General features: G+C 39.6%; 1 protein-coding gene across 1 annotated transcript in view; it reads left to right on the top strand.

Moving 5' to 3' along the window:
* Positions 1-321: 321 nt before the first annotated feature.
* The window catches only part of RFC1 (replication factor C subunit 1), a 107,922-nt gene continuing 100,465 nt past the window's right edge, over positions 322-7,778 (top strand). The window contains 1 exon segment of the mRNA XM_007947135.2: positions 322-468. Coding sequence (XP_007945326.2) covers positions 322-468 — 147 coding nt within the window.

Raw genomic sequence — 7,778 nt, 5'->3', positions numbered from 1 at the left:
AACCCTTTGTTTTTCCCACTGTGCCTGGGATCATGGGATATTTATGTGCATGTGTGATTAATACATACCTGTTATTTTCCTCTTCCATTAACAGAGTTTCACTTACTTACTTTTCCTTTGACTAATTTTTGAACTCAGGTAATATTATTACTTGCTTTTTGCATATAAAAAGGATATGGCTTTAAAAAGTGCTGCTGCACACATAGAGCCGTTTGGCTGTGGAGACGTTATTCCGGGTAACGGAAGTAACTAGTATGGATGGGAATATTTCCCTCTTGGCAGTTGGAACAAGGATCTTGTTTGTGCAGTTTATGTTTATTTATGAATTTTCTTTTTTAGGATATTCGGAAATTCTTTGGGGTTATACCAAGTGGAAAGAAACTTGTAAATGAAACAGCAAAGAAGAATGAGAAAACGAAGTCTGCTGAAGAAACTTTAAAAGCAAAGAAAGGGATAAAGGAAATCAAGGTAGGCTTTTGAACCGTTTAGTAGAATTTTGAATGTTTGAAAAGTTAAATCAACTGAGTTCCTAAACTGATAGGTTGAGAGCTTGAGTAAATACAAACTTTAGCTTATTTAGCAGAGGGAGATAAAATGTTAAAAAAAACTTGTTACTAATTCTACTTAATATAGCTTACTACAGTCATAGCTTGGTGTTTTCCTTTGTTTAGGCAGAACCCTCTTTAGTTGTTAAAACTTTGTATTTTAAGGCCAAAGCTTGTGCAGATAGAGGCCTAAGCTCTAGGTAAGTGATGTTGGACTTCTAGCGAGGGTAGGCTTTAGAAGAAAGCTTTAATTTTTCCTTGTCCTCTTTGGACCTCAGGGAAGTTAAGTAATGATGGCAATATGCAAAGCAAGCAATGGCTACAATAATGTGTTTCAGTTAATATTACTCCACTTCATGTAAAATATTAGAATCTTGGAACTGTTCAGGTCTGTGTGCCACCACCCCATCATTTATGCTCCAGTTGTCATATGTATTGCATCTACATATGTTTGGTGTAATAATTTTTGTTTCAAACAGACATCTGTGTTTTAAAGAAATTGTTGTCATTGTTCTTGTTGTTTGCCGTCGAGTTGGCCCTGACTCATAGCGACCCCTCCTTGGGTTTCCAAAATTAGGAGAGGAAAAATGTGCTTTCTGTCTTGACTCACAGATTTCCAATTTCTGATGCTCTTCATTTCTTAGCTGAGGACCCTGAGTTACCATCTACCATCATTTCAACCTTACGTTTGTCTAGTACTATTCTAAAGGTTCTTCTTCATCTTTGCATATTTGACAGTAGTAGGTCTGAGTGTGGTTTTCCTTGTGTTTATCCTCCTTAGGATTTCTGAGCTTCTCAGATTTATAAGTTTATGCCATTCATTATGCTTGGAAACCTTTTGCCATTATTTCTTGAACTCTTTTTTGCTGCCCCGTTCTCTCTGTCCTTTCCTTCTTGGATTCCATTTACATACATACTCGAATTTTACTCTTGTCTCACAGGTCACTGAGGCTCGTTTGTTTTTGTCAGTGTTTTTCTTTATATCCCAGATTGGATGATTTCAATTTTTCTATCTTCAAGTTCATTGACTTTTCTATCATCTCAAATTTGCTGTTAAGCCTACCCAGTAATTTTTTATTTTCAAATACTGTATTTTTCAATTCTAGAATTTCTGTTTGGTTCTTTGTCATAATTTCTCTCTCTCCTTTGTTTTTAATTAATTTATTTATAACAGTTTCTACATGTCCAGTTTAGTAACATTGATTACATTCTTCAACTTGTGCAACCATTCTCACCCTCTTTTTTGGAATTGTTCCTCCCTCATTAGTATAACTCACTGTCTCCTAGGGTTGCTGTCTAATCTTTTGAGTTGCTGTTGTCAGTCGGATCTCATGTAGATAGCTCTTAAAGGAGGTTAGTGCTCCAGGCAGACCTTTTTACTGTTGTTGTTGTTGTTGTTGTTATTTGCCGTCGAGTCGCCCCTGACTCATAGCGACCCCTCCTTGGGTTTCTGAAGCAGTATCACTACGGAAGTAGGATTGCCCAACCTTCCTTATCTCATGGCAATAGTTGCAGGGGTTCATCTACCCTCAGTGGCTCTAGAAAGTCCAAAGTCCATGAGAATTTGAAAGTCTGTTTTGCATTTCTTCCCTTTTGATCACAAATCATCTATGGAATCTTTGATCAAAATGTTCAGTAATGGAGCTGGGCACCATCCAGTTCTTCTGATCTCCTGGCAAAGGAGGCAGTTATTCATGGAGGCAATGAACCATGCATTCCATATCCCCCACCCATTCCTGATTCTCTTCTTCATCTGTTGTTCCAGGTGAATAGAAACCAATTATTGTACCTTGGATGGCTACTTCCAAACTTTTAAAACCCAGGTACAATACAATGAAGTAGAAGGTAGAACAAAAGCACTATGTTCATGGTATGTTATTAGGCCAATTAACTGGGATGTCACATAAAACTACGACGCTAAACTTCCATGGGAGCTCTGGTAGCATAGTACCTAAGGCATTTGACTGCCAACCAGAAGGCTGGTGGTTCAAACCCACAAGCCACTCCTTGGAAGGAAGGTTGGGCAGTCTACTTCTGTAGTGATAACACCTCGGGAAACCCAAGGAGAGGTTGCTATGAGTTGGATCTGACTCCATGGCAGTGAGTTTGGTTTGTTTTTTGGTTTGGTAAACCTCCATACCAAGCAACCAAATTGCATAAGGTGTTTGGTTGTACATAAACAGCATTACCAGCTATTTTTTTGGGGGGGATTGGCGATTGTAAATATACCACACAACTTTTGACAATTCACCTTTTTATGGGTGTACAACGTACTGACAGCAATTCAATCACCCTTCCTCCCACCCTTTGTAATGATTAATAAACTTTGATCTCTATACATTTGTCTTTTGTTGTCTTTTTATATAAGTGAGATCATACAGTATTTTTCCTTTTGTGGTTGGCTTATTTCACTCAGCATAATGTCTTCCAGTTCAATCCATACTGTAGCATGAATCAAGACTTCCTTTCTCCTATTGGCTGAGTAGTATTCCATTGTATGTATGTACCACATTCATCCATTCATCTGCTGATGGGCATTTAGGTTGTTTATACTTTTTGGCTATTGTGAATAGTGCTGCAGTGAACCATGGTGTACAGGACTCTTTTTGAGTCTCTGCTTTCAAGTCTTCTGTCTCCTTTATGTTCTTGAGCATCGTTATAATAGCTGCTTTAAAATAGTTGTATGTGTAGTCCATGAAGACAGCGTCCTACATGGTACTTTGATCAATAGCGACTGGAGTCTTAAAAGCTTATGAGCAGCCCTTTAAGAAGCAACCATTGGTCTCTCTCCATCCCGAGCAAAGAAGAGTGAAGAAAATCAAAGATGTACGGAAACAATTAGTCCAAAGGACTAGTTGGCCATGTGAGCCCCAAATTTCATGATTTTGAGACCAGAAGGGCTAGATGGTTCTTGGCTACCATTGCCGACTGCTCTGAAGGGGATTACAACAGCAAGTCTTGGATAGGGTGGGAGAAAAATGTGGAACAAAAGTCAAAATCATAAGAAAAGACCAGGTACAGGTCTGATACAGACTGGTGGAGCCCCTAAGACTATGGCTCTTAGATACCCTTCAAGCCTAGAGGGGAACTCACCCCTTTAGCTCAACTTTCAGTTAAATAATGTTGTTAGGTGCCATTGAGTTGGTTTTGAATTATAGCAACTCTACCACAACAGAATGAAACATCGTTCAGTCCTGGGCCATCCTCACGATTCTTGCTAGCCGTGAGCCCATTATTGTAGCAACTGTGTTAATCCATCTTGTTCTTCTTTTTTGCTACTTTACCAAACATGATACCTTGCTTCAGGGACTGGTCCATTTTGATGATATGACCAGCATGAGAGACAGAGTTTGGCCATTCTTGCTTCTAAGGAGCATTCTGGCTGTACTTCTTCCAAGACAGAATTGTTTGTTTTTCTGGAAGTCCATGGTATATTTAATATTCTTGTCAACACCACAATTCAAAGGCATCAGTTCTTCTGCAGTCTTCCTTATACATTACCCAGCTTACACATGCATATGAGTCTGTTGAAGACACCATGGCTTGTATCAGGTGCACCTTAGTCTTCAAAGTGACATCTTTGCTCTTTAACACTTTAAAGAGGTCTTTTGCAGCAGATTTGTCCAGTGCTGTGTGCTATTTGATTTCTTGACTGCTGCTTCCATGGGCATTGATTGCGGAGCCAAGTAAAATGAAATCCTTGACTAGACTACTTCAGCGTTTTCTGTTTATTGTGATATTACTTATTGGTCCAGTTGTGAGGAATTTTGTTTTCTTTATGTTAAGGTGTAATCCATGCTGAGGACTATAGTCCTTGATCATTAGTAAATGCTTCAAGTCCTCCTCACTTTCAGCAAGGTCATGTCACCTGCACATCATAGATTGTTAGTAAGTCTTTCTCCAATCCTCTTAATATAGTACAGGTCCTCGGATTATTTGCTCAGTATACAGATTCAATAAGAATGGTGAAAGGCTATAGCCCTGACACATACCTGTCCTGATTTTAAACCACATGGTGTCCCTTTGTTCTGTTTGAATGACTACGTCCTTATCTGTGTACAGGTTCCTCATGAGCACAATTAAGTGTTCTGGAATTCCCATTCTTCTGAATGTTATCCTTAATTTGTTATGGTCCACACACTTGAATGCCTTTGCATAGTCAATAAAACACATCTTTCTGGTATTCTTTGCTTTTAGCCAAGATCCATCTGACATTAGCAGTGATATCCCTTGTTTCACCTCTTCTTCGGAATCAGGGTTGAATTTCTGACACTTTTTTGTCGATGTACTGTTGCACTGTTTTGAATTATTTTCAGTGAAATTTTACTTGGATTTATTATTAATGATACCAAAACCAAACTCACTGCTGTTGAGTCAGGTCTGATTCATAGCGACCCCTCCTTGGGTTTCCGAGGTGGTATCTCTACGGAAGTAGATTGCCCAACCCTCCTTCCTAGGAGTGGCTGGTAGATTGAACTGCCAGCCTTCTGGTTAGCAGTCAAATGTCTTAGGCACTACGCCACCAGAGCTCCTTGTCATTAATGATCTTGTTCGATAATTTCCACAGTTTGTTGGATCACCTTTCTTTGGAATGGGCACAAATATGGATCTCTTCCAGTTAGTTGGCCAGGTAGCTGTCTCCTAAATTTCTTGGCATAACAGGTAAGCACTTCCAGTGTTGCATCTGTATGTTGAAACACCTCAGTGGGTGGTCTGTCTGTTCCTGGAACCTTCTGTTTCTCCAGTTCCTTCTGTGTAGCTAAACAATAGGCCTGTAAGGTGAACAGTAATACTAGGCAGGTGTCACTCCTTAAAACAACCAACCATACAAGATCAAAAGGGCAGCATTTGCTCAGGGATTAAAGCTCAGATGGCAGGAAGGGATCGTATAAAAGGACAGATGGAAACAGAAAACACAGGCAGGGGGTGGGAAGAGTGCTGTCACATTGTGGGGATTGGTTTCAGTGTCATGGAACAAAAAGTGTATGAATTAGTGAATGGGAAACCGATTTGCTAAGTAGAATTTCACCCAAATCACAATAAAAAGTTAAAAGTAATCTTGTGTGTTCTAACATCTGGGTTATATTAGGGTTGATCTCCACTGAGTGCCTTTCTCTTGAGTCTTTGGACCACATTTTCACCTATTTACTTATTTATTTGTAGTTTGGTTTTATCTTGGACATTGTGAATGACACAGTAGAGAGACTTTGGCTTTTGTTATATTCCTCCAAAGAGTATTGATTCCTTTGTTTTAGCAAGCAGTTAATTTGGCTGAACTCACACTCTAAACTCTTATTTCCCCTGTGATAGACAGTGTTAAGGGTTGAATTATGTTTACCAAAAGTTATATTGATGTCCTAAATTTGACTTCTGTGAATGTGACTATTTTTGGAAATGGGGTCTTTGAAGATGTTATCATTTAAACTAATAGGAGGTCAAACTGGAATGGGGTGGGTCTGATTCAGTCTGAGTGTGTCCTTAGAAGAGGACATGTGATACGGAGAAACATAAACCAAAAAAACCAAACTCACTGCTGTCGAGTCTGACCTGACTCATAGCGACCCCTCCGTGGGTTTCTGAGGTGGTATCACTATGGGAGTAGATTGCCCAACCTTCCTTCCAAGGAGTGGCTGGTGGGTTTGAACAGCCAGCCTTCTATTTAGCAGTCAAGTGCCTTAGGGACTACGTCACCAGAGCTCCTTACAGAGACACATAGAGAACAAGATAAGACAATGGAATTATGTTACAGGTATAAGCCAAGGCTAACCTGAAGCTGCCAAAAGGTAGGAGAGACAAGGAGAGATGTCTCTTAGAGCCTTTGGAGAGAGCATGGTCCTGCCGACACCCTGAGTTTGGAATTCTAGTCTCCAGAATGTGAGACAGTAAATTTCTGTTGTTTAAAACCATCTACTTTGTGGTACTTTGTTAGGGCATTCCTGAAACTAACACAGGCAGCAACTGAAATCTTTGTTCAATTCTTTTAATCTTGATCGGGCACTTAAAGTGCTGGGTTTAGGTCTCCCACTCTGTGGTTCTCTCCCTTCTGGGATACCATCTTCTCTTTTGCATTGTTGTGGTTGTCCCTAACTGTTCTCTGATACAGTGATATATTTGAAATATAATTGTTCATTTGTTTTGTTCCGTTTTCTTTCTTTTTTTTTTACTTTTTACATAATTAATGAGATTATGCACAGCAAAACATGGTACACCATTTCAGCAGTTTCTACATGTACAATTCAGTGACACAAAATTCTTTGAGTTGTGCAGCTGTTTTTGCTCTCCTTTTCTGAGTTGTTCCTCCTCCATTAACATAAACTCACTCCCCCCTAGGATTCCTGTCTTATCTTTTGCCCTGCTGCTGTGAATTTGATCCCACATAGGTAGATCTTAAAAAAGTACATTGCTCAAGGAAGAGATTTTTCCCCAGTTAAACTGTTGTTTGGTTTTAATAAGACTTCAGAGGATATTTTTAGTTTAAGTTTCAAAGATTATCTCAGTGCAGTAGTTTCGGGAGTTCATCAGCCTCCTTTGGCTCCAGAAATTCTGGTTTGTGTGGGACTTTTTAATTCTGTTGTACATTTTACCCTCTCTTAATCAGGATGCTTCTATAGGCTCTTTGATCAGAATGTTCAGTAATAGTGACTGGGCACCATCCAGTTCTGGTCTCATGGCAGAGGAAGCAGGTTGTTCATGGAGGCAGTTAGCCACACATTACATTCCCTCTTCCTACTCCTGACTTACCTTCTTTCTCTGTTGTTCCAGGTAAATACAGTTGACCCATTTTCTTGCAAGCTGGTTGGTTGATCTTATATTTTGGAAGTTTACTAAAATGGATTCAGATATCTTAGATTTCTGTATTATTATTATTATTTTTTAATTGTGATTTGGGTGAAAATTTACAGAGAAAATTCACTTTCCATACAGCAGTTCACATACACTTTGTCTCATGACATTTACTACAATTTACCACAATGCAACAGCTCCCCTCCTATTTCCACCCGATAGTTACCTCTTCTCTGTGTCCATCCCACCATGCACCCCTGCCCCTTCAGTTGTCTCTTGTGTGTAAACAGCCCTTCTTTCTCCCATGATTGTTCTCTCCAAGGAGTGTATCTACCTCAGGTAAATGTTCAACTCATATGCCTGTCTTTTGTTAGGCTGGAAGCCACAGGTGTGGGTTCAATTCCAGACCAGAAGGGCAGGTAGGGGCCATAGTCTCAGTGGTTCCACCAG

This window comes from Orycteropus afer, unplaced genomic scaffold, assembly GCF_000298275.1.
Source record: "Orycteropus afer afer isolate SDZICR_OR568_19922 unplaced genomic scaffold, OryAfe1.0 scaffold00176, whole genome shotgun sequence".
Taxonomy (NCBI): Eukaryota; Metazoa; Chordata; class Mammalia; order Tubulidentata; family Orycteropodidae; genus Orycteropus; species Orycteropus afer.
This window is presented reverse-complemented; position numbering and strand designations above follow the sequence as displayed.